The sequence below is a fragment of the Equus przewalskii genome, chromosome 10 (genome assembly GCF_037783145.1).
Source record: "Equus przewalskii isolate Varuska chromosome 10, EquPr2, whole genome shotgun sequence".
NCBI classification, from domain to species: domain Eukaryota; kingdom Metazoa; phylum Chordata; class Mammalia; order Perissodactyla; family Equidae; genus Equus; species Equus przewalskii.
In genome coordinates, this window is record NC_091840.1 from 45,198,203 (window position 1) to 45,226,118 (window position 27,916).

At 46.9% G+C, this 27,916-nt stretch overlaps 1 protein-coding gene and 1 pseudogene across 1 annotated transcript; both read right to left on the minus strand.

Annotated features, from left to right (window-relative positions):
- Positions 1 to 300: 300 nt before the first annotated feature.
- On the minus strand, positions 301 to 27,649 carry PRPF8 (pre-mRNA processing factor 8). The gene is made up of 43 exons (XM_008537719.2): positions 27,305 to 27,649; positions 26,993 to 27,103; positions 26,346 to 26,514; positions 24,957 to 25,121; positions 24,649 to 24,867; positions 24,313 to 24,525; positions 23,823 to 23,948; positions 23,618 to 23,723; positions 21,991 to 22,181; positions 21,742 to 21,861; positions 21,470 to 21,659; positions 21,217 to 21,336; positions 20,982 to 21,116; positions 20,502 to 20,631; positions 19,914 to 20,110; positions 19,578 to 19,784; positions 19,286 to 19,449; positions 18,777 to 18,903; positions 18,463 to 18,655; positions 18,000 to 18,187; positions 17,603 to 17,841; positions 17,234 to 17,380; positions 16,840 to 17,050; positions 16,523 to 16,639; positions 8,691 to 8,938; positions 8,406 to 8,585; positions 8,082 to 8,217; positions 7,803 to 7,972; positions 7,518 to 7,647; positions 7,251 to 7,397; positions 6,928 to 7,088; positions 6,432 to 6,623; positions 5,932 to 6,169; positions 5,673 to 5,801; positions 4,656 to 4,769; positions 4,401 to 4,574; positions 3,930 to 4,123; positions 2,934 to 3,173; positions 2,694 to 2,835; positions 1,379 to 1,519; positions 1,098 to 1,237; positions 792 to 994; positions 301 to 640 (listed from the first exon to the last, which is right to left on the minus strand). The coding sequence occupies exons 2-43, from the start codon at positions 27,090 to 27,092 to the stop codon at positions 486 to 488; spliced, it is 7,008 nt and encodes a 2,335-aa protein (XP_008535941.1). The 5' UTR covers positions 27,093 to 27,103; positions 27,305 to 27,649; the 3' UTR covers positions 301 to 485.
- Positions 14,802 to 15,464, minus strand: LOC139074118 (small ribosomal subunit protein uS8-like; annotated as a pseudogene).
- Positions 27,650 to 27,916: the final 267 nt, after the last annotated feature.

Here is a 27,916-nt window from a genome sequence, read left to right on the forward strand (position 1 = left end):
ATGAGGTTCCAGACTCAGAAAACGGCAAGGACTGCTCCAAGGGATGTTGAAGAAGGGTGATGGTTTCCAAGTATTTTGGAGGGAAAATGGCCAATGTGGCCAAGGAAGCAGGAGTGTGAATGCCCAACCGCCATGACCCCACCAGCAGTTGCCTGAGTCTAGGGGGTGTTTAGCCTCACAGCTCCTGGGAAGCCTTGTGTCCTTTTGAGGCTGACCCCAGTACCTTGCTGTAAACAAGTCCGGCCTCCTGCCATCCCTTCAACCATAATCTGAGCACAAGGGGAAAAAACCCTCAAACACTCCCATTTGTACAAAATTTATTATTACACTTTGTTCAGGACTGCAAGCCATCAGGAGATCAACAACACAACAAACACAAAATAGAAGGAAAAGGGGCCAAGCTGCTGAATGTCACCAGCTTTTCTTGGGAGGGCAAAAGGCTCCAGCCTTTGCGGAGTCTGAAGCAGGAGGAAGTGAGGAAACAACTAGGCATAGAGGTCCTCTCGGTCGGCAGAGTAGACCTCACCCTCCTGCAGGAGGGCAAAGTTGAGGAAGTGGGAGGGTCTGTGCACCTCATGGTAGAACTCTTTGGGATTTGCCAGCTGCAGCTCGTACTTCATGTTGGGGTCATGCCGGACACCTTGGGGTAGAAGGAAATGTCCAGTGTTAACAAAGTCCACCTGCCTCACCCAGCCCAGGCCCCTGCGCCATCTTCCAAACTAGAGTCGGGCCTCAGGTGCTAAGGGCGATGGCCTAACCCCATCCCCACTTCCCTGTGCTCCCCCACCTACCCATAAAGTTGTAGTTCCACGAGGACTGGGCAGGGACCATAAAGAAGCCGAGGAAACGATCTGACAACAGCATCTGGACTCTCTCGTAGTGCGAGGGTAGGTAGCCCTTGGGGTTGTTGCCCTTGTCTGTGTTCTGGCGGCCCCATTCATAGCCACTGGGGGTCAGCTTGTAGGCTGTCAGTGTGCAGGAGCCTGGTGTGAAGCTGGAAGAGAGATGAGGACAGAGTCGGAGCTCAGGCCACCATTTTGGGCCCTGGCCTGCAATGCCTCCCCACCATACTTCCTCCTAAGAGGGCCCAAGCCCACCTGCAGGTGATGATAATGGTCTTTTCGCCATCCCAAGATGGGTTGTCAGCCATGATCTTGGCATGGGTGGTCACATCCTGGGGTGATAGCTGGGGGGACTCATTGGGCTGAGTGTGGATCCAACCTAAGGGTTCCATCTCCTATAGGCAAAGAGCAGTGAAAAGCTATTTACAGCCCCATCTGCAGATAGGAATCCCACCCGTGAGAGTAACATGCCAGCTTTCCCTCCACCACCCTGACAGCAGAGCAGAAAGCCTCCATTCTCCCACACCCCCACTGACCTTGAGGTACTCATGCTGGGGCAGCTGGCCAGGCAGGTGCACGGTCTGGTGAGTGCCCCACTGTGGCACCATCACAATGCAGCGGATCTCCTTCACCTGGGGGTTATCCGGTGGGCTCACTCCATACAGGTATCCTGCAATCTGGAGAAAAGAGAGTCAAGAACCAAAGAGATTCTTAGTACCAGCCCACACTCTGGGCTGTCAGCCCTGCGTTTCATTCCCTTCTCCAGGAACAAGGACAATTTCTCTAAGTGTGCTCAGATCTGCATCAGAATCACCCAGAGGGCTTGTTCAAAATGTTAGACGTGAATCTCATCTCAGACTTACATCAGAATCTCTTGAGCGGGGTCCAGCAGTCTGCACTGCTCACACATTCCCCAGTAAATTATTTAAGTACAGTGTCCATAAACAAATGAGCACACAAGCACACAACTCGTGAATTTTCACAAGCCGAACACATTTTTAAAACCAGCACTAGGTGGTATTTTAAATTTTACATCGCCATCAACAAAGAGGACCAACCCACGTTCCTACAAACTTGCCCACATCACATATTAACAATCCTTTCAAATTCACCAACCTGAGGCCCCAAATTGATGGTTTATAAATTATGAACTTCCCTGATTACTACTAAAGTTGAGCATCTTTCATATTCTATTTGTCATCTATAGTTCCTTTCTGAAATATCTTTGTATTCTTTGCCCATTCTTCTACAGTATCTTTTTTAAAATCAACTTCTGAAAATTCCCTATTTTAGATCCTAATCCATTGTGTCTTAACAGTTATGCAACTCTTCCTGTTTTTATTGTCACACACGAGTTAGTAACTTTGATAATGGTTTGGTCTTTTGTGTCTCGTTTAGAAGGCTATCCCAATATTCAGGTAATAAATATTCTTCCAATACCGTACAGTTTGGTACTTTACATTCAGATCTTTACTCCACCTGGAGTCTATTTTTGTTAAGTGGTGTGATAGGCAGGATCTAGTTTCCTTTTCCTGTTTCAGTATCATAAAGCATCCTTAACCGCACAGATGTGATACACAACACCATACACACATGAAGCTGTTTCTGACTATACGCTATTCTCTTCAAATAACTTCTGGGCCAATGAGACATCATTCTCTTGACTGCCATAGCTTTGTAATATTTTAATATCTGGTGGGGGCCAAACCCCTCCTTGTTGTTTTGGCTATCCTTGTGTATTTACTCATCCACGAATCTTAAAAACAAGCACCCCAAGTTTCAGGAATTCTCAGGTGAGTTTTAGGCACATAAATGTTGGGGACACACTGTGGCCTAGTTGAGCACACTCACTTGGGCCCGAAGATCAGATATGCAGATGAATTTCTTAAGGACATTCTTGGGAAGGATATAGGTATAACCAGTCTCCTTGATGTCATCAGATGAAACATAGATGTGATTGGTCCTTAGGTGCAGGTTGGCGGCAGAGATGGCCCTAAGAACACGTAGGGAACGTCAGCACTTTTCCATCCAAGAATCTTAGGTAGCACCAGTAGGCCTTTCCATTCCTACCCCTCCCGCCCCTTACAATACCTGACCCTCCATTCGGTCTTAGATGAGAAAGTCTGGGTCTCATAGTTGCTGGTGGTAGAGGTGATGATTTCGTCACCATGCTTGTTGACAGTGCGAGTCTGTGTTGCAGTCAGCTGTGACTGCTCCTTGGTCTGCTTCTCAATCTCAGCTATCTGCTGCCGCTGCTGTGACGGTGCTGAGATCTCCATACCCAGGATGATGTCTCGAATTTCTGATTGTGTCAGTGATGCCACATTCACACTGTGGGGACAGTGTGGGTCACACAAGGATCCCTTCCCCTTGGTCACATGCCTCAATGGCAAGAGTGTAACTTGGTGGGACAGGGGAGCCCATACTCCTAACCCAGATAATCTCAAGTGACGCTTGCAAAAGTGTGAACTGGAGGTATACTAATAAGATTCGTCACATCCCAGGATGTCTGTGTGCTTGTGCACTTTCAGCCATGCTCAAACCTGCTCAACATCCATACCTTGCACTTTTCCTTGACAAAAAGTGCCCTGGCACAGGACAATTCTCAAAAACAGAAACCCTAGAACACGTTCTCAGCCAGAGCTAATACTGGTACTGTCAGTCACCCTAGGGGGTATCTGGAAATCTATGGACATTTTTGTAGCATTATTGCCAGAATGTGGCATTGTTGCCACAATAGCAGGGAAAAGAAGGAAAGAAGCTGTGTGTGTGCTATTAGCAGTGGTACCTGGGGGCCTGGGATGACCAGACCTGTAATGTGTGGACAGTAAAGAAATGCCCTGCTCAATATGGCAACAGTGGCTCCGCCGAGAAACAATGACCAAGAGTCAGACTGAAGCCCCAAAACACAGACACTTCCCACACTATCTGAACACACTGCCCGCCTCTCTTCTACAGGCATCTCCAGGACAATTTCTTGAGAAACTTCTGAGCCTAAATGTTTCAAAAAATCCAGAAACCATACACTGAGCCCCTCATTTCACCTTTTCTGGACCTTCCATCTGTCTCCCCACCAACCCTGCTCACTTGTTTTTCTTGCCGTAGTCAGCCAAGATAAGATCCTTGAGCTGCACCTCCACCTTGATCCACTCCTCGTCAGTCAGAGTGGGCCAGATGTGGTGTGGTTCTGTAATAGTAGTCTTGTCTGGCTTCAGGATCACCTTTGCCCGGTCATTGTTCACATGCAGGGCACGCAGAATCAGGATAAGGCGGGAGAAAGCCTGGGAAGAGATGTGGCAGTGGAGAGGGAAGTCAGCCACTTGATGTTCTTCCCGCCCATGATCCTACCCTTTCAGGGAACCCAGGAATTGATTTCAAACTCTATACCCACACCATGAGTCAACTCGATATGCAGAGCACAGTCACTGTCCCATTCACAGGTTGAACATGTAAAAAGGCCCCATAAGGAGCCTGTGGGAAAAGCTAAGGCACAGGATCTTCTCGTGGCCCCAAACCCACTCCTCTTAGAGTAACCCTCTTCATGAGGTGGCTTCATACCGTGTAAGATGAAATAGTCTTGAGCCAGTCATCATAGAGGTTAAAGAGAACCATCTGGGGCTCAGTGGCTTTAAGGATGAGATCCCCAAACTTTTCCACCTTGAGGCAAGCCTGGAAAGGCAGTTGGAGCTCTGATCCTTTGATCACGATATTGGGGAAGTCCAGCAAGTGCACCTGGCAGAAAATCAAGTTCAAGATTAGAAACAGAACCCATCGATCTCAGCCCTCCTTTCTTCTACCTCATCCACCTCTCACCTCCAATGGATCCAGCATGCCCTTCCTGGTGACAATAATCTGCTTGGGCTGCTCCTCCACAGGCAGAGATCGGATCAGGGCAGCCACCTCCTCAGCTGTCTTCCACTTAGCCAACTAAAAAGCAAGAGAGAAAAAAATGGACATTGAGTTTCCACTCTCCCAGGTCAACTAAAACAGAAGATCCTAGTCTGGAAATAAACTATGTTTCCATTGAGCACTGCTATTGAATGTTAGGTACTTCAGAAGGACAGAAAAAGTGCCAAATAGCCTTGCCCAAAAGGGGTTTTCAACCTAGCTGGCTGGACAAAACTCATACAAGGTAATACCACAAGCCAGTATTTGATTACATCCTACACCATGTAAGGGACAAAAGAAATTAAGGCTAAAGGTCATAAAAAGCTGTACAAAGAAACAGGTCTTAAGAGATGAGTAAGACTGCGATTTACAGAGGAAATAAGAGAGTTCATTGTAGAAAGATATACAAGCAAAGCTACAGAGATGGAGATGAGCATCCGGGTTTTAGGACACTAGGATCCTGGACTGATTCAAGAAGAAACACGCTACAAAGGAAGAGAAACTGTGGCTGGGCAGGTGACAGCCCAGCCTAATAGCAAGTATCCAGGAAACCAAAGAAGAGCTCATTTAGCAAGAAGGGAGAGGCTACCAAGGCTCTGAGGCAGAGAGCAGAACTGGTGCAAGCAACATTTTAAGAATGCTTGTTCCTTTTAGAAAAATGATTTTTGCTAGCCTTCTTCCAGATAGGATAGAGATGGAAGACTCAGGAAGCAGAAAGACCAGCTGGTAGGTAATGAAGGACCTCACACACTCTTGGACTTCCTATAGGAAAATACTTCCCTCTTAAGTAATTCAGGCAAAAAGTTCAAATACGATGTTCTCAATCTTTCAAAGTGAGAAACAGGAGATTCTCTCTCTCACACCCACAGCCATACTCTCCCACATACCAAAGAATAAGAGGCAGCAAAGTTCTACAGCTTCTCTATCCTTTAACTTGCTCACCTGCCCCAAACGCTTCTGTCCAGCCCACACAGATGTGTGGATTATCTTGAGGAACAGCTGTCCTGTGCGTGGGTTGAAGATGAAGATGGCCCCATTGATGGGCTTGGTTGTCAAGTTCCCTTCAAAAGTCTAAAGAATAATTACATCAGTTAGCATGGCCTAGACACAACCATCCTGCCTTCATCCCAGTATGTACACACTTGCCCTATTACCCTTCCGTAGGGAAACAGAGTCCCCCGCCCCTAACTCTAACTCTCACCTTGTGGATAGTCACTCTGTAGACATTAGTGTCGTCCACGAACCAGATAATCTGGTTGGAGAAGAGCTCACCATAGTTCTGAGAGGACAGATAGGGCTCAGTGGGCTCAGATGAATAGAGCTGCAGGCCCTTGCGGATCCGTTCACGTAACACATACAAGGCAGGGTTTGCCTTCATGATCTTGGCCATGGCCTGCTGTATGAGAGGCTTGCTGCCTGGGAACCAGTTTCCATAGGCACTGTGAGGGGGGAAGAGGCAAGAAAAGTTAAGGGCAGGCTGGCAGCCCCAGGAATAAAGGAACGAGGCAAAGTGCAACACTAGAGAGGAAGAAAAGACTGTTGGCCAGACTGACAAGTGCTGCTCATGTACATGAAGGCAGAGAAGAGTCACTGACCCAGAGGAGGAAAGGTCCAAACCTCATCTCACCTGGGCAAACTAAAAAACATGTACATTCAACTATGAGGCTGATGGAAAATACATGCTTCTGAGCCCCAACATACCTGTGTAGGTTATAGGCCAGGTCAATGGCAATGAGCACACCTGTGGGTGAAGGGTAGATACTCATGTTGTCTGTAGTGTAGTCCAGGAACTTGGCCCGGGCGTAGCGCTCAATGTCATGGGAATCATAGTCCCCCCAGCGCAACTGGATGTCAATCCAATACTTCTGAGTGGTGGTGCTGTCCATCACATCCCTGAGGGTGGAAAGGAGTCAGCAGTCCAGGCTCCAGGAAGTCACCAGCACAACCAATGTCCCCAGAACCACAAGAATTCTCAATCACTACATCTAAATCTCAAAACCAACCCTTCTGCCTGTTCCAGATCAGTAAGACCCCCAAAGAATCAGCAGACCTCGCTGGCAGTATAGCTAGGATCCAGGCGTAGCACGGGCTCCAAGTTAGAAAGAAAGGCAGGCAAGACGATTCCTAAATTAGTACTGCTAGAAAAGCAGTAAACTAAGCTTCCTGGATGACTAGGGCTGGGTCCTAAGGCACTTACTTGGAGTCTGCCAGCAATGATGGCCGGGAAACATTCCACTTGTAGGAGGCAAAGAGCAGGATATCTGCACAGGAGGAGTTCATCTTATAGGACTTTCGGGGGTGGATTGTCTCCTTTTGCACTGTCTCAATTTCCAGTGCATCCAGTTCCTGATCAAACACCTGGAGGCAAAGGTGGAAAGGTTATGAGTAGTTAAGGAAGCCCACTTAGGGCTTATAGAACTTAAGGTAACGTGGTCTCATCCTCTAGAGCCTCCAGGGTGGACTTTCTGAGCAAGCCGACTTGGCTTTTTGTGGCATCCTCTCCCCTCAATTCTAGCCTACCTGACACAAGTCCATAACGATGCTCTCGTGGATCTTCTGCCACAAGTGAGCTCGGAAGATCTGGATGAGAGAGATCTTCAGGGTGGGGATCTTGCCATGCATGAAGATACCTGTCAGGTCCAGCTGCACCTGAAAGCCTACGTATACCTGACAGGAAAAAGACAGTGACATTAGAGATCAAGAGACTTTGGTTCTCAGGGCATAATTAAGGAAGGAGAAAGATCTGTTTTCATTTCCCCATCTCCTATGTCTACCAGTGACACTCACGTTGGCTCGGTTGATGGTTGGGGACCACCAGAGGGTGAATCTACGATTGGGAATCTGGTTCAATCCTGATCGCTGAGCATTAGTTAGCTTCTTCCACTTCATAGACTCCTCAAAACCACTGGCCTTCTCCCTGGGAAGCAGAAGAGACCACGTAAAGTGATGTCCTGCCATCTCTCAGAGCACTAGTGACCCTCTGGGGGTGACTGTCTAGGAAACATAATAGACCATAAAGGCACAAAAGAGAGGAGCTCGGAAGGTTAAGATAGGGGAGAGGAGAATCCTCACCAGAAAAGCCCCTCCCAGGTAGGGAAGTAAGTGCCCTTGAAGAGCGTGTGCTCCAGGATGCCTTCTACACCACCCAGGGCCTGGATCATGTCTGTACGGTAGTTGTTCAGGTTCCAGAGCTTCCCATCATGCCGCTGGTGTGTCCACCAGAAAGGGTTCTGCTTCAAAACCTAGATGGTGAGGTAGGTACAGTCACCTTCTGAGTGCCTACTGCCCAAGGTGCCAGCATGACCATTCTCCTAATTCAGGGAAAATCTCTCCATTATCCCCTCCATGTACCTGGTACTGCTTAAAGTCAGTCCGAACACGCCAGCCCTTATCATAAGCCAGGGTGTGTCGGTCCTTCTGGAAGAGAGTATTAATTCGAGGAATGCCACGATCCCATGAATCTTCTAGATCTTCTAAGGTCAATCGTCTGCCAAAGATAAAAAGATCAAAGTCAAACATGTGCTCATATGAAGAGCTCAGCATTCCTCCCTGGTCAAGGATAACCAGGTCAGATGTAGAACCTCCTTCCTTGTTTCCATAACAATATGGCACGCTCTTCCCCTGCCCTCCATGCAGGCCTCAAAGGTCACCCCCAACAGGACTACTGATGCCTACCTGTTCTGAGCAATGGCCTCTTGTCTCTTAAGTGCATACTCGGCCCAGACCCGCTGAGAATCAATGAACTCACTCTCCCATGGTTGTATATAGCGGTACAAGTTGGGAATCAGCTGGTCTTCTTCATGGCTCATTCCAGAACGAAAGTGTGTAATACCTACATCTGTCTGCTTGGACCACCTGTTTTGGGGCACAACCAAGATTAGGGGAAAAAACAAATAAACTTAGAAGTAAAGAAACATTCCCTTCCCTCAGGGTCTAGCAACATTTTCAGGCAAGTCCTACCTGAGGTCAGACTGAGGGATGAGCACATGGCCCATTGAGAGCATGCCGAGTCCCCCCAACTCCTTAGGAGTGTAGAACACAACAGGAGGGAACCGACTCGGCATCTTGGAGTTGAGGCCAATCTTGATACGTGTCTGGATCTTGTTCTCACACTTCACCAGCAAGTCCAGGAGTTCCTGGGTGTTCACCACAGCCTCTCGAAAGTACGTCATAAGACCAATGAGAGCGGTGTTCCACTTATTCACAATCTGAATACAGTGGGAAAGAAGTAAATTACAGAGGAGCCACTGGCGGGTGGAGGACACGCTGGCGACTACTTGATCTAGTTAGTTACCCTGTCCCTAGTTCTCAAAAAGATTTGAACTCAACATCATTAGGAAGGTATAAATCAAAACCACAACGGGATACCACTTCATACCCACTACACAGGATATAATTAAAAGACAGACAGTGACAAGTGTTGGTGAGGATGTGGAAAAAATGAACTCTCATATACTGCTGGTGGGAATGTGAATGGCCCTTTTAAAAAACAGTCTGGTAGTTCCTTAAAAGGTTAAACAGAGTTACCATATGACCTAGTAATTCTACTCCAAGATATATACCCAAGAAAATGAAAACACATGTCCACACAGAAACGTGTATACAAATGTTCACAATAGCCAAATAATAGCATTATGAGTATACAAATAATAGCAGCAAAATGAACAAACTCAAATGTCCATCAACTGACAAATGGATAAACAAAATGTGGTGTATCTATATAATGAAATATTATTCAGCCACAAAAACGGCTGAAATACCAATACATACTACAACATGGATGAACCTTGAAAACATGCTAAGTGAAAGAAGCCAGACAAAAAAAGGGTACACATAGTGTGACTCCATTTATATGAAATGTCCAGAAGAGGCAAATCCACAGAGACAGAAAGTGGATTAGTGGTTGCCGGTATCAAATTCAGTAAGTAATCCTGGGGTGGGTGGAAAAGGAAGATGAGAAAAACTATTAAAAATTAACTGGGAGGAAAAACTAATGGGGGGGAATAAAAACTAATGGGGCCAGAGAAATTGCCTTCCCACTATAAACCACGAGAAAACTAAATGAGACATATCAAACAGTATTTTCAGACAACTGACAAACAGGCAGCACAGATTATGACTCTTGAGAAAAGGGAAACAAATGAAGTGAGCCGTACAACTGCCCCAGCTGACTGCCTGGTGGCAGTTTCCAAGCTGCATACATTGAGGGGTAACAGAAACAGCACCCAATAGCCTCAGTGAATTGAAGAGACTAGAGTTCGGGAGGCCAAAGCAGCTAAAAGATTGGCAACAGATGTTAGCTCAGGGCAAATCTTCCTCAGCGAAAAAAAAAAAAAGAAAAGAAACTTGTCTTGAGCAAATAGTAGTATTCAGACAGGCAGGATGAAGGGACTGTGGCGTGAGTTAATGGCCTAATCAAATCACAAAAGCTAGAGTGAGCATCTAGCTTACACTCAGGATGAGACAACATAGCCAAAAGAACTATAGAAATGAGGGCCAGGGGCCAGAATGGGCTAGATTTAGGGGTAAAGGCAAAGAGACTCCAGCAGGACAACTCTGAGGCTAAGTTCTCTGACTGTATTTGGTCCTTGGACTCTCCAGCTGTATCCTTTGTGTCACAGAACATCCAGTTCTGCTGCAGTTACCAGTGCTTTATTCCCAGAGGGGGGTAATGTGAATTCCCAAGGAGTCCCATATTTAAGAATAGCACAAGTTCCTGGGGATGAGGGGACGGAGGAAGGCAAATAACATTTAATGAGTGTCTACATGTACTAGGTACCATGGTAAGAACTTTACACACGTTATGCTTTTAAGTCTTCATAAAAGAAACAAATTCAATTTATATAACTTGCCCATCACATGACATGACCGACTTGGAAGAGAATGTGGAAAAATAAAAACTGATGTTAGGATGATGGAATTCAGAGTATTTTCTTTGTTTTGTTAGTATTTAATTTCTTTTTGTGAAAAGGAAATTGGTAGAAAAATTAATGGGAACTTTTACTTTATCATTTTGAACTATGGTACATTAGACAAAGTTTTTTCCCATTTAAAAATAAATGTGGGGCCAGCCCAGTGGCATAGTGGTTAAGTTTGCAAGCTCTGCTTCGGCAGCTCAGGGTTTGCTGGTTTGGATCCCAGGCATGGACGTAGCACTGCTCATCAAGCCATATTCCACATAAAACAGATGAAGATTGGCAGAGATGTTAGCTCAGGGCCAATCTTCCTCACCAAAAAAAAAAAAAGAAAGAAAGAAAAAAAGAAAAGAAAAGTGTAAATGTATGTGGCAGGGGAGAGATGAACACGCAGAGAACAGGATTTTTAGGACAGCGAAAATACTGTGTATGGTATTATAATGATGAATATATGTCACAATACATTTGTCCAAATGCGTAGAATATACACCAAGAGTGAACCCTAAGGTAAATTATGGACTTTGGATGATTCTGATGTGTCAATGTATGTTCATCCTTGGTAAAAAAAAAATTTACGACTCAGGTGAGTGATGTTGATAATGGGGAAGTTATGCATGTGTGGGGGCAGGGAGTACATGGGAAATCTCTTGTTTTCCTCTCTCAATTTTATTATAAACCTTAAATTGCTCTAAAAAAATCAAATCTTTAAAAATAAATAAATAATGTAAAATAAAAACGAAAACAGAAAAGAGTAGAGATCTATTGCTAGGCAAAGATGTTCTCTCGAGGTCTCTCTCTCTTTCTCAGCTTTAGACTTCAAGTCATCTAGACATGCTTGAAGCAGTCTCTGGTGAGAGGACTGGTTGTGGGGAGGCAGGGAACTAAGCAGAAAGGCAGCCTCATGGTCCTTCACAAGCCAAGGCAAGTTGGCTGGACCTTCTAAGTCAGGTTATCTAACTATGTGCACCTCTGTTTTCCTCCTGTTATTCCTGGCCCTTATCTAGCCGTGTTTAAACGTTCTAGCCTTATTCCATAGCTGCTACCAGGACTGAAGAGAAGGGTCCTGGCTCCACGCTTGGGCTAGTACTGCATATACCTAATGCAGGAACAGTGGCAGCACCTCAAGTGGCAGTGGCAGCAATGACTACGAGAGAGCCCAAGGGGGAAGGAGAACGTGAGAGGACAAGAAGAAGGCCAGAAGGCCCAGGCACCTCTAGCCCTTCTGGAGATTTCCTGTCTATTATCAACCTCGGAAGACCAGGAACGTTTAATACAAGAACTGCTTTACCGTAATGCACCTCAGGAAACAATATTCTACTATCTGAACATAATCTCTGATTCCTCTCATCAATGAGAGCAAACATTTACTTAGCAATTTATCAAATAATATAGCTTATTATATGCATTATTTAATTCTCACTAAAGCCCTCTGAGCTAGGTAATATATTAGTCTTCCCATTTTGTGGATGAGGGAACTGTGGCCCAGAGTGGATGACTTGCCCAAGGTCCAACTAGTAATGTGGTAGAACTATGATCTGAACTCAATTTGACTCCAGAACCCGTTATTCTAACCACTGTTGTCAACCGTCTCCCTAACCTCTGACATTCCTCCATCACTCAGGCTCTTACCTCTTACATATCTATTCCCTTGATCCCAACATTTCTTCCCCTAGGCCACTGGTCTCTTCCTTCTCTCCCCTCCCATAATCCAGGAGTCCAATAGAGGCCAGCACCCATTTCCGGTGCATCCAATCCATGCCACAACAGCCCTGTGGCAAAACCCCAAAACTAAATCACCACCACACTCTATTGACTTTCTCCATGCTGAGTACTTAGGAGGAATTCACATCTTCTCACAGTTATCTGCATTTTCTCGAAACCCTTCCGGGCCCTCGGCACAGTTTCTTCAACACTCCTGTCATACCCTCACCACTGTGCTCAAGTCCAGCACCCCATGCCCCTCACCCTAGCCCAGGCAAAGCTGAAAAATTCAAGATTTGTTCTACCTCCCCACTAAACTTATCTTCAGTCACATCTATGCAGACCTCTTTTCTATCAGGTTCAGAGGATGTTTCCCTCTGCTTGCCCTTTACCCCTACTCAACTCCTCCATCACTCATCACACTTCTCTGTTGCACTCTGAACCTCGACTGGCTCCTTCTTAATGTAAACATACTCAAGTCACTCCCGTTAAAAAAATACCTGCCTTGACTTACATCTTCCTCTAGGTGGCATCTAATGTCCTTCCTCCTCTTACTCCAGCTCTGGCAAATAAACAGCCCTTGCTGTCTCCACTCCCTCACTTCCCATAAAGCCTCACCCACCGCAATCTGGCTTCTATCCCCACTATTTCTGAAACAGCTCTTGCTAAGGTCACCAATGACGTCCTGGCTGTCAAATCCAATGGATACTTTTCAGGCCTTATCTAACTGAAATGCTCTTAGGCAACTGACACTGTTAAGTGCCCGCCCCAATTGCTGACAGCCTTGGCACCCACGACCCGGTATCCTCCCAGTCTGGCCACACTGCTAATCGGTGTTCCCTATGGCTCTGCTCTCCTCACTCCTTACACTTTCCCTGGATAATCTTGCTCACTCAAGCTTTCAACCATCTCCTTTATGCTGAGACATTCCTAAATCTACATGTTCAATCCAGACATCTCCAAGTTTCAGACTGTAAAGTATCTCCACCTGGACATGCGATAGGAACCTCAGTTACCCCTGACTGCTCTTTCTTTCTCATGGCATTTCTCTCCCTGGATCTTCAATCTCATACTATTTTTCATCAAATCTAAGAGGCCACCAATTTAAGAGGCACCACGAAGAGGGAAAAACACAAACACACAGGTATATATTTATCTTGGACTAGAAGAAATATGACATTAATAAATGCCTGCTGGACACCTCCATCTGGATGTTCTCAGGAACCTCAAACTTTCTACATCCTAAACTAATTTTGTTTATGTTCCTTCCTAAACTTGCTCTTTTTCCTGCAGCCTTCCAGTTGGTGGGACCAACATCCACTTAGTCACCCATGCCAAAAGCTGAATATTTTGATGACTTCGTTTCCCTCTGGCATCCCACCAAAATGCAGCTATGATTTTACCTGCTAACTACTTATCTTATCTCTTCCTCTCTTTATCTCTACTTTCACTGCTCTCCTCACTTTTTTTTTTTTTTTTTTTTTTTTAAAGATTTTATTTTTTCCTTTTTCTCCCCAAAGCCCCCCAGTACATAGTTGTGTATTCTTCATTGTGGGTCCTTCTAGTTGTGGCATGTGGGACGCTGCCTCAGCGTGGTCCGATGAGCAGCGCCATGTCCGCGCCCAGGATTCGAACTGACGAAACACTGGGCTGCCTGCAGCGGAGCGCGCAGACTTAACCACTCGGCCACGGGGCCAGCCCCCTGCTCTCCTCACTTTTATCTGCACTTCAGTAGTCCCCAAACCTCATCTCCCATCCTACCCCTCTAAATCCATCGTCCCCCACAGCTGCAAGAGTGAACCACCCAACCCAGAAATCTGAGAAAGTCATTCCCGTGCTTATGACCCTCACAGGATTCTTACTGAGGCGAGGCGTGCAAAGCCCTCTGTGATCTGGCTCTTGCTTATCTATCAGCCTCCATCTCCTAGGAGTCCCCCTCCACAACTTTACTCCAGTAAACTGAACTTTCTATACTCCACATATACCACGCTAGTCACCTCTCCTTAACCCCTGGCGGAAGGAACGCCCTCCCTCATCACTTGTTACTTCTTTCAAGACGCCTTTCCTCTCCTTCTCCCAGACTGGGCTAGAGTCATTAACTCGAGTGTTCTCAGTTTCCCAAATAATACAACAGCTGTATAAACACCACGTCCTATCACAGTTCTCTTGACTATGCATCTGTCTCTCCAACTAAGTAGGTGAGCTCAATGAAGACAGACTCTATCTTACATGTAGTGTGTGCATAATGCCTTGAACACAGTAATTATCAACAAACATCAGTGGAATGAACGAGATACAAAATTCTTAATATCAGACCCTTGGAAGGAATAAATCTTCAAAAAAAAAAGTCTTCCTTGCACTATACTCCAAAAGAATGTATCATGAGAGATTTTAGATATGGAATATTAAGAAAATACATTCTTAACAGAAGCATTACTAAAAAATTTAAAACACATTTTATATGCTGTATATTTAAAGGGATGTGAAGATCAGAATAAAAGAAAAATGCTACAGCTATGAGTTATTCTAAAGGGAACCAAGATGAGACGACCTTTTCTTGTTTTTTAAATCCAGTTCCACATTATATTTCTAGGTATGTATTAGACTCCTAGAAAAATCCCGGGATTTTCCCTCTGTTTTCTGTCTTGCTTCTTCATGGTCCCTGATACCAACTGAAGTTGTCAGTACAATGAAACCAAACTGAGGGGCAGGAGATTATTCTGCCATTATTCTAAACCTGAGTTGCACATCAAATCTGGGGCTGATCACACCACAATTGTTTAACCTGCCTGTGAAATTCAGTTTTCCCGACTCTGATGATCAATGATTTCAAATTCACCAGTATAACTTTGCCTCACTATCACTGGATGTTAGCAACTGGACAACGACTTTGGAGCACAGCCTATTAAGAATCTGACGTTTCCTTCTCTTTTAGGCATTACTGATGCTCTTGAGAGCGTCAGCCAGGACGTTCATGTGCACCATATGGTGGCACTGAAAGACAACAGAAAAAGCAAGGTGACTTCTTAAACCTTGCAAAAACTAAAGTATACACAGTTAACTAATCCTCAGACTACTTCCTCAATTCTAGTCGCCTTCAGCTGGGCCTTTGGAAGCAACTGAAAGGAAAACGAACACTGAGATAACTAGTTATACTTGTTTTTTTTTGGTGAGAAAGATCAGCCTTGAGCTAACCCCTGTGCCAAACTTCCTCTATTTTGTATGTGGGGCGCTGCCACAGCACGGCTTGATGAGCAGTGCTAGGTCCACATGAAGGATCTGAGCACGTGAACTCAACCCCTACACCACCGGGCTCCTTGCTTTTTAAGATGCCTACTACGTAACTGGTTAAAAGACGAGCTACAGGGGCTGGCCCTGTGGCCGAGTGGTTAAGTTCTCACGTTCTGCTTCAGTAGCCCAGGGTTTGGATCCTGGGCACAGACCTAGCACCACTCATCAAGCCATGCTGAGGCGGTGTCCCACATAGCACACCAGAAGGACTTACAACTAGAATATACAACGATGTACTGGGGGGCTTTGGGCAGAAGGAGAAAAAAAAGAAGACTGGTGACAGATGTTAGCTCAGGTGCAAATCTTTAAAAAAAAGATGAGCTACATGACTTGGATAACAAGCCCCTGGGAAGAGGCAAAAATGGTGATTTTTGTTCAAATTAAAGAATCCAACTTCTACTCTTGCCTTAGAGTCATGACAACTACATAGAAGTAGGCTGCAGAATTCCCATAGAGAATTCTCAGAAAATAATTGTGTGTTGATTTGAGACTCAAATTTTTGGTATAGCCTGCTATATCAAAAATCACAGAGACTGGGGGGCTGGCCCCGTGGCCGAGTGGTTAAGTTCGCGCACTCGGCTGCAGGCGGCCCAGTGTTTCGTTGGTTCGAATTCTGGGCGCGGACATGGCACTGCTCATCAGACCACACTGAGGCAGCGTCTCACATGCCACAACTAGAAGGACCCACAACGAAGAATATACAACTATGTAGCGGGGGGCTTTGGGGAGAAAAAGAAAAAAAAATAAAATCTTTAAAAAAAAAAAATCACAGAGACTGGTAAACTGAGGCAAAGTTGGGAAGAAAGAACAAAGCAGGGAAGAGTAACAAGGGATGTGAGATGGGCGGAGGACATGAGGAAAGCTGGGGCTGCCTGCCTTATATACCTTGGTGAAGGTGGTGGAGCCAGAGGCCATCAGAATTTGACGCACACGGTTGTGGAAGCGCTGCATTGACTCATCATCCACACGCAGGAAACACTGAGCTGTCCGCTCCTTGGTAACCTAAACCACAAGGTCAAGGTTAACTTGTCTTTGGAACTGCCACAAGAGCAAAGACCAACTCTAAGCCAACCACTAAGCCCTACCCATCCAACAAGGCTCAACTGACTGATAATGAAAAGATGTGCCAATATTCCTCATCCCCATTTACCCTGGAGGTACAGGGGTGACCATTCCACTCCTAACCCCTTCCCAAGATGTACCTCATTCTGTAGGTTCCAGACCCCATCTTTGTGGGTGAACTCCTCATAGCTGGTGCGGCATTTAGGTAGGATGCGACACTCAAAGCCACACATGTTGAACAGCAGGTTGGGGTTGTCCTTACTGTACACTGACACGAAGCTGTTCTCCCACTGAACGGTAGTCACTGACCGTGGCAGACGGTTCTTGATGTCCCAGAACACTGCCCGACCCCTGCCCACAAAGAACATATGGTCACATCAGTCTCCTGGAAGGAACTTTCCTTCAAAGGCCCAACCGATGATATCCCTACAGAGTTCATTCCTCCCACCCAGGTCCAACCTCATAAATCCCCTCTAATTGCTCTCTGGGTCCCTCAGGCTCCTTGCAGCTCCTACAGCCCCAAATTAGACTCACAAGTTGACATCATGCTTCATGAGGCGCATGCGGGCATCCCGGGGCCAGCACTTCTTGTTATTATAGCCAACGATGTTTTCATTGTTGGGGTCAGGGTGCTCTGTCAGGTAACGCTGGATCAGGTCCCGAGCCTCATCTGCTGTGAACCTAGACCAGGCAAGGTGTATTGCTGAGGCCCAAATACACTGGAACCTCATGAGACCTACAGCTCACTGATGGAGCCAATCTCCAACCCCCAACCCACTCAGGGGACTTCATTCCATTTTAGAGCCCAACCTAGCACGAAGTCCACTAAGATACAATAGCCACTTCCAGAGGCAGGCGTATGCCTCAAAGCCTTGCAGGGTAAGAGTCTTGGCAAGCCCTCACCTGAAGAAAATATGAATGCGATCAATGTATCTGCAGAAGAGACGGATGGGGTGGGCAGCCTCGGTGGCTATGTCCTGGAAACTGAGAAAGTCATTTGGCATCTGAGGGGGTCCAGCCATCTCACTGGCCCGATGCAATCCCAACACAAGCAAATCCATCACCAGGCCATAGTACTGCACAATGAACGAGGCAAACTGCAGGCCTCTGATGATCCCATATGAATTCGTATGGTTCATGTCCTAGAAAGAAAAACATAACTCTTAACAACTCTTAACCCATGGCCATGTCCCGGGCTTCTCCAAGGCCCCTTCTCTTCTATCTTCCCCTCAACAAATCTTAACTTAGTGTGCCAGACAGTTTGCCCCTGATTCCTTGCTACCCTGCCTCCAAGACACACCTTATAGTTGATGACGACGTTGTTCTTGGCTGTCATGTAGTCAGCTATGTTGTGGTCCACAATGAGTCGCAGCAGCCTATTAAGCAGGGTCAAGTCGATCTTTTCATACATCTTCTCAAAGCGTGATTCTAGCATGACGTTGCACTCGCCCTCACTTGTCTCCCACACGTCCTGCAGATTATTGATGCCTGAGGAGAAGGTAAGACAGGTCTCCAGCAGGTTAGAAATTCTCTCTTGTGACTAGTGCCTATGGTAGCTATCATAGTCCACTACCCCATCATATCCCACGACCACTCCGTTCACTCATCTGGATCGCTAGGGGTGTCAGCTTTGCTCAATTTAACATCAACACTATTTCCCTGGCACCACGTGGTAAGAGAGTAAACTAATTATGCTGCGCGGATGAGAATCTTGAATTCAATTCACCTCCCTTCCTCAAGGGGCAATCCCAGGAAAGTTTTACCTTGGCACCACTTGTAAACAAGAAGAGGTGGTGGTTCTGTGTCAGCAGGCTTGATCCAGGGTGGGAAAAGACGGCGTTTGTCAGCTTCATACCACAGGTACTGGTCCAGATAGGCGTCAGTTATCTTCTCCAGTGGCTCCACATCATACACTGGCACCAAGTGGCTATAGAGATCCATGAACTCAATGCCCACCTGTGGGACAGGGAAGATGGCTCACACCAATCCAGCAATCACCTGAGGCAACCTGCCACCCTAGGTGCCATGAACAAATAGCACGGCCAAAAAAACTTTGCTTTATGCTATTCTCACTCACTTCTTTAAAGGCTCTCTGCGTGAGAAGGTGACGCTTGATGCGGGACAATGCCTCGTGGGGATTGTCGTAGGCTTGCTCAATCAGACCCAGCTCCTCCCTCTGAGACTGGTTTAACCGAGACTTCACACTGACAAAACGACAGGAAAGGTGAATGGGAAAACCAAGAGGAAGTCAAACCCAGAAAGAACTGAGGCCAAACCTACTTTTTAAAATTTTATTTTATTTTTCCTTTTTCTGCCCAAAGCCCCCCGGTGCATAGTTGTATATTTTTAGTTGTGGGTCCTTCTAGTTGTGGCATGTGGGATGCCGCCTCAGCAGGGCTTGATGAGCGGTGCCATGTCTGCACCCAGGATTCAAACCGGTGAAACCCTAGGCCACTGAAGCGGTGTGCACAAATTTAACCACTCAGCCTTGGGGCCGGCCTCTAAACCTACTTTCTTTAGACTCTGACTTTGATGCCATTCTGACCCATCACCTTCCCACAGGAACGTATCTACTCCACTCCTCACCTGTAAGCTTCCTTGAGCCGCTCCAAGGCCAAGATGAGCAACTTGGTGTCATGCTTGTATGAAAGCGGGGGGAATGGAATGGGTGAGAACCTACGGCTTTCCAACCAATGCACAGTGGTAGTATACACTGCCACTGCTTCCTCTGCTGTGATGTAAGGCCCATCCTGCAAAGTGGACATGATAATTAGCTTCCTACTGTAGCCTAATCCCTCCAGGACAAGGTATGGTTCCAACTCTGCAGTCCACCCTCCTGCCCACGCCCCAGCACCCAGCCCAGCCTACTCTGCCCAACCTTCAAGTAGTTGTGCTGCCGCTCTTGTTCTGCCTTCAGGTAAAGCCGGGTGAGGCGGCCCAGGTTCTTTTTGCAAACAGTCTTATCCACAGTGGCCCCACGGCGGATCCGTTCTCGGTTGTAATGTGCAGTATTGGTCCACCAGTCAGCCTTGGCCTTCACATATCGAAGGATCATATTCTCTATGGGTGTTGGCAGCCCAGGGACCTGAATGTGAACAAGGCACAATGAGAAGGTGATGAGAGCCACACGGCTCCCCCAAGAGAGTCTGGGGGTGATAATCCTAACCCAAGGAAGATGATGTCCATGTCTCCTCGGAGTTGAGGAGACACCCACCTTCCAGGGAATGTTGGCCTTCCAGCAGCGCCAGGCTTCACTGAGGTGCTGCAGGATTGTCCGGGCCTTGTTCTGTTTGATCCCCTCAGGCATCATGTCCAGAATGTCATGCATGACAGCTGCCCGAAGCTCAAGGTCAAAATGAGATTCCACTCGTTGCTTTGTTACAGTCTTTGCCACCCCCTTAGAATGTCGGCCTAGAAGTGAAAGTGATAAAAGCAACATTTGTTGCTTTTAATAAGTCTCTACCTTCTTCCGCACCAACCATGGTTACAACAAAATCAGTTCAGTAAGTATAAACAAAGCATCCATGTGCCCAGCAGGTGCAAAAAGACAAGCTACTACAGATATTTACAGCTATGCTTCTGAGAAATTTCCATCCTGCAAATGCATGATTGCCTCAAGGCCTCAGAGAGAAGCCCAAGAAACAGAATACCAGGTCAGACTCATTGGAGAATGGGACGGAGAGAAAATCCAACAGGAAGGGATCTTTACAGTCTCACCAAGGGCAGGGGACAGAATGAGAACACACATGATCTATCCTTGAAGCGATAATGGGAGAAACTGGACACAGAAAAAACTACTCACCTTCAAACTGCCGGGCCAGGAGGTTGCCCAGCCATCGTTCCAGCAAAGGGGTGATACCACGCATGAAAAAGAGCCAGACTCGCCAGCCAGCAGCCCAGAAGCCACAGCCAGGACCCTTCCCTACAGGACCCTATGATCCCAAGCAGAAGTCAAAAATACAAATTAGCAATTCATTTAGACAACAATAGAAAATTGTGCAAAGGAGGAGCACGTGTACGGCAGTGAAGCAGAAAAAATGGAAAAACTCTGGGACCTCAACAACTAAAATGGAGTGAGAAATTTTTAGGTAGAAACCAGTAACTGAGATTCCCTTTTTAGACCTAAAGGCGGGCTTTTGGGGCAAGTGCTGAGATTCACAAACTCGGGGCAATAATGACACACTCAGAGCCTCTCTCCAAACAGGTTCCTGGAAAGAGCCCTGACCAAATCTAAAAATCACAATGCATCTGAGAAAGTTAGTGTATGAGGGCAGGGTCCCACCGTGTTGAAGCGGTAATAGATGAGATGCTTCAGGTCCTTGCACATGCGAATCTGCCGCATCAGCTTGTATTTGTACCGGTACATGCCCGTCAGCTGCCCCACATGGGCAAAGATGTACTGCAACCCATCCGCCAGCTGCAACACAATTGCCCCATCAGGCTTTAAGCTAGGGCCAGCTCCGTGATCAGCCCCGGCTTCCCGACCTGGGAAAGGGATTGGGCCTATCTAGCCTCACCTGGAAAGCATCCACATTGCCCAATCGATACTGCACGTGACTGTCCACCACCAGCTTAGTTAAACGCAAAACTTCTCGACACAGGTGGAAAGCATTCCCAAAACGAGATTTCTTTCTTTCCTGGGAAAGATGCCAAGAATAGAAAAAAACATTAATCAGCAATGGTCCCAACTGGATGTATGCCCTCCTCAGGGGCCAGAGCAAAACCAGTCCATCCCTCAAGCCCAAGAGACTCAAGGTCCAATGCAGGCACCTTGGTGGTGAGCGTCTTGACAGGTTTGAGGTTGAAGTTGTAATCCAGGTGCAGATAGTTGAGGTTTTTACGATGAATGAGAAGGTTGAGCATGTTGTAGCCCTGGCGGCAAACCTGCAACCCCACCTCCACCCAGTCCAGCTTCGTGGACTGAAAGAATTTGGTGGCTTTGAAGGAGCGGAACAGATACCTGGGGTGGGAAGGAGAGGGAGAGTTAACCTCCTGATTATGCTTGCAACAGAAGTCTGAGCAGGCGCACTCAGGCACCTTACCTCTTCTTTTGGGCTTTAGGGGGCCGGTGCTTCAGGGCATTCAGCACATAGTACTTAAGCAGCTTCTGGTAGGAGACTCTCACTTTCACGGGCTGCCCAGCAGGACAATGCTCCCGATACCTGAGAAAACGAGTGCACCATCTTGGCCCATCTCTCCTTCCAGCCACGCTGGTAAAGGCTGCATCCCCACCCAGTTGGAGTCTTTTCTCCTACACACCCACTACACATCCCCCCAGATAGAAGCCTCACCAGTTCTTGACAAGGGGGATGTCCAGGGCCCGACGGGTGCGACCAGAGCGGAGGTTGAAGGGCCGTGGGGCCCACAGCAGGGCAATGCCATTGGCTGTATTGTCTGTGTAGAGGGGTGTGTCCTTCAGGAAAGGCTCCACAAATTCTGGAAGCTCAAACTCCTCATCATCATCCGGCAATGGTTCCTGGCTCTGAAAGGAGAACCCCCCAAGGGTTCAGCTCCCACTGAACTGAGCACACTTGGGATGAAAGGGAAACTCTCTGGGGCCAAGCACAGTGGCTACATCTGCCATGGAAACTGGGCTGCCTGACAAAAGAAGGCCTAAAGGGCCAGGGCAAAGGGGGCCAAGGGAGCAGAGAACAAGCCAGGGCCAACTAGGAAAGCAAGCATCGTTCCTCACACCCCAACTGGCTCTCCATCAAAGCCCTCCCAAAGGAGCTCCAATACCATAAGAGGTAAACACTGCAATCACTTCCTGCCCAAGCTCCAAAAACTGGGCTTGAGAAAGGAAAGCTATTCATGTTAAGCACACTATGGAACATGGGTGAGTATCAAAAACATTCTAAGTGTTAAGAAGCCAGTCACAAAAGACCACATACTATATGATTCCATTTATGTGAAATGTCCAGAAAAGGCAAATCTATAGATAGAAAGTACAGTCACATGCTACATAACATTTCAGTCAGCAATGGATGGCATATACAACAGTGGTCCCATAAAATTAGTACCACATAGCCTATGCGTGTACTAGGCTATACTACCTAGTTTTGTGTAAGTACACTCTGGAATGGTCATACAACAACGAAATGGCCTAGCAATGCACTTCTCAGAATGTGTCCCCATCATTAAGCGACTTGTGACTACAGATTAATAGTTGCCTAGGTAAGGGAGGTTCAGGGGAAATGGAGAGTGACTGCTAATGGATATGGGATTTCTTTTCAGGGTGATGAAAATGTTCTAAAATTGTATGTGGTGACAGTTGCACTGAACTGTACACTTTAATTTTTTTATTTTATTTTATTTATTTTTTTAAACATTGGCACCTGAGCTAACAAGTGTTGCCCATCTTTTTTTTTTTTTTAATTGCCTCTTCTCCCCCAATCCCTCCAGTATATAGTTGTATATTTTAGTTGTGGGTCCTTCTAGTTGTGGCATGTGGGATGCTGCCTCAGCATGGCCTGACGAGTAGTGCCATATCCACACCCAGGATCCGAACCAGCGAAACCCTGGGCTGGAGAAGCAGAGCGTGCAAACTTAACCACTTGGTCACGGGGCCGGTCCCTAAACTGTACACTTTAAATGGTTGAATTGTATGATATGTGAATTATACCTCAATAAAAGGAATTAAAGAAAAAAAGAACACAATGGAAACAAATCAGAATAGACTATACAGAGAGACTCAGAGGAGTAATGATACAGCCCAGACAGATTATCACAGAAACCAAGATTACACCAATAACTCGGTTTGAGCCAAGTGTCTCTCAAATTAGCTTGTAGCTCAAGGGGAACACTTAACTGGACAGAAAACACATCTCCCTCTAGCTGCATTTTTATCTAATAACACTTCAGCCATGATGAGGAAATTTCTTCTTGGAAGAGCTGAGGTCAAATGTCCCTTCCTCTCACCTTAACGGAGTGCCTATGGGAAATTGGGTTGATCAAAGGATCAAAGTAGAAAGCTGGCAAATCAGGATCCTCCGTTTTGATAAACACAACATTAGGTGTGTGGTACCTAAAAGGAAAGAAGAGTCAGCCAAGGCGCTCCTGCCCAGGCCCAATCTAAATGCCACCAGCCTTCTCCTTTACCCCAGCTGTGTTCTAGTTTTCTCACCAGGTGAGGTGGACATGATGTGGAAGGTTGTTGTACAAGTAAGGAAAAGCAATCTTGTATTCAGTGCGGATAGGCTGCCGGATGATGATCTTGTTAATATCATTGAACTCATTCCAGTCTTCATCCCTAGGGCACAAAATCAAGGATAAGCAGACTAGTTGGAAACTGTAGAAGCTACAATGAGCTTTTTTTTTAAAAAGATTTTATTTTTTTCCTTTTTCTCCCCAAAGCCCCCCAGTAGATAGTTGTACATTCTTCGTTGTGGGTCCTTCTAGTTGTGGCATGTGGGATGTTGCCTCAGCGTGGCTTTATGAGCAGTGCCATGTCCATGCACAGGATTTGAACCAACGAAACACTGGGCCGCCTGCAGCGGCGTGCACGAACTTAACCACTCGGCCACGGGGCCAGCCCCATACAATGAGCTCTTAAGGATCAAGATTAGATTTTATCCAAGTCAAGATGCCTAAAATCTCTATTCCCTTCTACTTACTGAAGATTGATATCTCGAACAAGAGGTTCAAATTTGGGGCCTCCAGGAATGGCCATGTTGAGCGCCTTAGAAGTAAAAAAGGCCTTCAGATCAAACAAATAGAAGTAATTGTCATCTACCAAGTCTGTCAGGAGCTGATTGGCCAGGCGGTAGAGAGTGGACATCATAGGCAGTGTGAACTGCCAGCGCTGGTAAGTGGAACCATTCACATACCTAGAAAAAAAAGAAGTGCCCATATCAGATAGGTCTATCAGCTAGCCAAGCCATACTACCTATTGTTCTCCCAGGACTCCTTGTGGATTTCCCACAGGAGTGGTAACTCCAACCATCACTTACTTCCGGCTGTCCCTCAATGGCTGGTGGTCATAAAACCAGTCCAACACGGGCGCATCCTCCTCAGGGTCCAGTTCTAGCTGAATGGCCTCCAGTGGCTCAACATCTAGGATGTTGTCAGCATAGTCCAAAGGTGGCTCCTCATCATCAAAAGGGGGGAAACGCATCCTCTTGAAATGCCTCCTGTCTCTTTTTTCTCGACGCATCATAATCCACATTGACCTGGAAGCGAACAATGTCACACAACAGTTTCCACCCAATGCTCCACAACCACCACCACCACCACACACCATATTCCAGCCCTATCTCACCCCCACTGGGAGATGTAGACAGGCTCAATGACCCAGGGAATCTCATTGACAAAGGAAATAGCTCCAGTGATGTGGTACAGCACAGGCACATCCCGAATCTGTTCCCAAGGCATAGGCATGTTCTCCAGGAGCTTGAGGACTGCGTGAGGCATGTACTTCAGGGCGCTGCAACATTAGGAAGAGAGATGATTAGAAATGACAAGATGTTCTGCTACTGGTACTGTGCAGAGAAGCCACACGGTATCACAGTACCACTTTCCACAAAAAACCCTGCCTCCAGTCGAAACTCCAAAACACAGACAGGCTCTCCAGGACCAGAAACTCTGCCTCCCTCTCTCCAATTGTGCCACTCTTGTTCTTAAACTTCAGTCCCAAAATACTGGGTTTCAGTCCCTCTAAATCAACAGCTGTCCCTCCAAAGACAGCTTTCAGGCTGTCACACATTCTATTCTCTCTGTACCCTCCCATAAATAATAGTAATAAAATGTTCGCCATACTTTATTGTAACCATTTGTCTCACGTCTGTCATGCCACTAGACTGTAAGCTCCACAAAAGCCATTACTCCCTGTTCACTGCTATATCCCTAGCACCTAGCACATTTCTTGAAAAAATAATTTTCTTTTTTTTTGGAAATAAACAAAACTTCCATGTCTGTCTTAGACCAGCTCACTAAGTGGCTAACATTTTTGTGTCCAAATAGAAAAGGGATTTGGTAAGGCATTTGTACCTGTACTCACTCAGCTTGGGGCCACAGGAAAGCAAGAGTAGAGAAGCCTCGGGAGTTAAACATCCAGAACCTCAGAATTCTGGTGATTGAGGATTACAGGCAACAAGAACGCATCAAGTGTCCTGCTCTGGGCTCCACCTCACTCAAAGATAGGAACATCTTATCACAGCATCAGTGGGACAAATTAGACCTCCAGTCCCCAGACCAAGAAGAAAAATCAGGGCAATAAAGAGCCTAACTGGGGGCTGGCCCAGTGATGTAGTGGTTATGTTCGTGCACTTCGCTTCAGCGGCCCGGGGTTCATAGGTTCGGATCCCGGGCATGGACCTACAAAACGCTCATCAAACGATGCTGTGGTGGCATCCCACATACAAAATACAGGAAGACTGGCACAGATCTTACCTCAGGACCACTCTTCCTCACCCAAAATATAAATTAATTAATTAATTAAAATTTTTTTTAAAAAGCCTAACTGGAAGATCTGGAAATTGTCACAGAACTCTTGTGGTTTTCTCCCTTCTTTTATAACCACCAAGATGGGCTGTCACAGAGGATTCCTGTCCCAAAATGACAAAGCAGCTACCCAGGATTGCAACCTATGGGACAGGGAGAAGGGAAAGGGGCCAAGCTCCAAATGAAGTAATTCCACGATGTTCCTTACCCCAAGTAGACCCTTTTGTCATGGCGAAACTTCCTGTTGGTCATGTCTCCGTGGTCTCGAATGATCTTCCTGACATGTTCCGGGGGCATGTCTTCCTTCTGAGCATCCACAAATCCAAACTTCCGCTTTTCTGCATAGCGCTTGGCTTGCAATTGCTGCCATTTTCGGGCTACAAAGACACCTCAGTTTAAAGGACTGCACACCCTTAGCCTAGTCACTCCCACCTCGTGTCCTCAGGTAAGCTCCTGTCTGGACGAGGGAGGCGTGCGCATACAGCTGGAGAGCTGCCTGCCAATTCTCTTGTCATCTCACTCTGCTTTATTTTTTCTTTCATCACATTTATCACCGGCTGACGTCTCTGTTACAAATTCTTTTAAAGTTTTTATTGTCTATCTCCCTCCTTGTTAATTTACACCCTATAAGGGCAGGAGTTTCGTCTTCATCGCTATTGCATCCCTACTGCTTGGATCAGTGCCTGCAAATAACAGACGCTTTTCAAGACTCGATTAGATGGAAAAATAAGTAGGGCTAATAGAATTGACACCTATTGTTTTGACACTTGCCAAAACAGAGAGAAGGGCCTCAAACCCGCCGCGCGCACGCGCATACCCGCCCCCACAAGCCCAGGGCCCCCACGCGTTCTTCACCTTTCTCCTGCAGCTTCTCCTCCGACATGTAGTCCGGCAGCGGGGCTAGAGGGCCGGGAACCGGGTTACCCGGCCCTCGGTACGGAAATACTCCGGCCATGCCCGGAGAATCTGCGGGGCGGCGGAAGAAAAAAATTAACGAGCCACAGGGCCCGGGCCCACAAGGGGTGCAGCAGGAACGCGTCGAGACACCCGGCCCGCAGCCCCGCCTCGCTCAGAGTTCGCCCAGCCCGACCCTGCCCAATCCCTCCGGCCGCTCGGCTCGACCCCACCCCGCCTCCCGCAGCCCGGCCCTTAAAGCCCGTCACGCACCCCTACAGCCCCTCGCACAGACGGCCGCTTTTCCGCGACGCAATGGCGGCAAGCCTACGTCCGCTCTGCGTTCCCAGCGCCGGGAAGTGCGCAACCCTACTTCAGCAGTTGATCCAATAGACGTCGAAACGCTCAGATGGATTGAAGAGCTGACCAGTTAGAGTTGCACGTCGGGCCGAAAGGGCGGGTCTATAGGCGGAAGGATTTGAACGCGAGGGGGTGTGGTCGGAGGAGGCGCAGGCCCCGCCTTCCGCCTTTCCGAGGCTGTGTCTGCGGTTTCTAGCAGGACTACCAGTCTTAAGCACGTCTGGCGGGGGACGGCGAGATATCCAGGCTTCTAGATTTCTAATAAATTTGTCAAAATTTGCATATTATTCTGTGTCTAGTCTCATAAGGGTATACTTGAGGTGCAATACTAACTCCGAGTCAATTAGTCCTTTGTTCATACATTCGTTCATCCATTCAGCCAACGTTTGTTGAGCATGAGGTATGCCCGCTATGTATCAGGGATTGGGAATACAGCAGGGAAAAAGCCAGCCTTACGGAGCCCACAGGGTAGCGGGAAGGCAGACAAGAACTAGGTTCTTACAATGCGGTGTGAACTCCCTGTAC

Bases quoted from the DNA above. Each gene is read 5' to 3' on its own strand.
- PRPF8 (XM_008537719.2), bottom strand. From the start codon at position 27,092: ATGGCCGGAGTATTTCCGTACCGAGGGCCGGGTAACCCGGTTCCCGGC. The intron at 21,862-21,990 runs GTGAGGCTTCTA...TCGTTTTCTCAG, and splicing joins ATCCCCCTTGTCAAGAACTG to GTATCGGGAGCATTGTCCTG. The intron at 641-791 runs GTAGGTGGGGGA...TTCTACCCCAAG, and splicing joins GTGGAACTACAACTTTATGG to GTGTCCGGCATGACCCCAAC.